At 57.6% G+C, this 490-nt stretch overlaps 1 protein-coding gene across 1 annotated transcript; it reads left to right on the top strand.

The window, feature by feature from the left end:
* Window positions 1-12: 12 nt before the first annotated feature.
* On the top strand, window positions 13-402 carry LOC109508702 (otolith matrix protein 1-like; the record flags this gene model as incomplete). The annotated part of the gene is made up of 2 exons (XM_019858699.1): window positions 13-236; window positions 299-402. Coding segments are annotated over 2 exons (303 nt in total), but the record flags the coding sequence as incomplete, so codon positions are not given.
* Window positions 403-490: the final 88 nt, after the last annotated feature.

The following is a 490-nucleotide window of genomic DNA, read 5'->3' on the forward strand; positions in this document are numbered from 1 at the left end:
TGTGTGTGTGCGTGCGTGCGTGCGTGCGTGCGCGCTCCTTCCCGTATTCCCCACACCCCAGCGGTGGGGAACTTGTTCGGCTACAGCTGTGTGCCCGGCGTCAAAGACCCCCAACACGACCCCCGGGGCAACAACCCAAAGAACCTGTGCGAGGCCTGCATCGGCGATGACAACGATCGACACATCTGCGCCAGCAACCCCCGAGAGAGGCACTACGGCGAGGCGGGGGCCCTCAGGTACGCCGTCTCTCACCGTGACAGGCACCGCATCCCGGGCAATGCGTTTCCTTCTTTCCAAGGTGCGTGGCGGAGAATCTCGGCGACGTGGCTTTTGTCAAACACACCACCGTCTTTGACAATTTGGATGGTGAGTATTGAAAACACACATCGCAGATATGCATGCCTGAAGACAGACAGATGGATATGCCCTCCATTAACACGGTGGGTTAGGGTTTCAAATACGGGTTAGGGTTTCAAAGTAGGGTTTCAAA

The sequence above is a fragment of the Hippocampus comes genome, unplaced genomic scaffold, assembly GCF_001891065.2.
Source record: "Hippocampus comes isolate QL1 unplaced genomic scaffold, H_comes_QL1_v1.1 C16510230, whole genome shotgun sequence".
In the NCBI taxonomy this organism is placed as follows: Eukaryota; Metazoa; Chordata; class Actinopteri; order Syngnathiformes; family Syngnathidae; genus Hippocampus; species Hippocampus comes.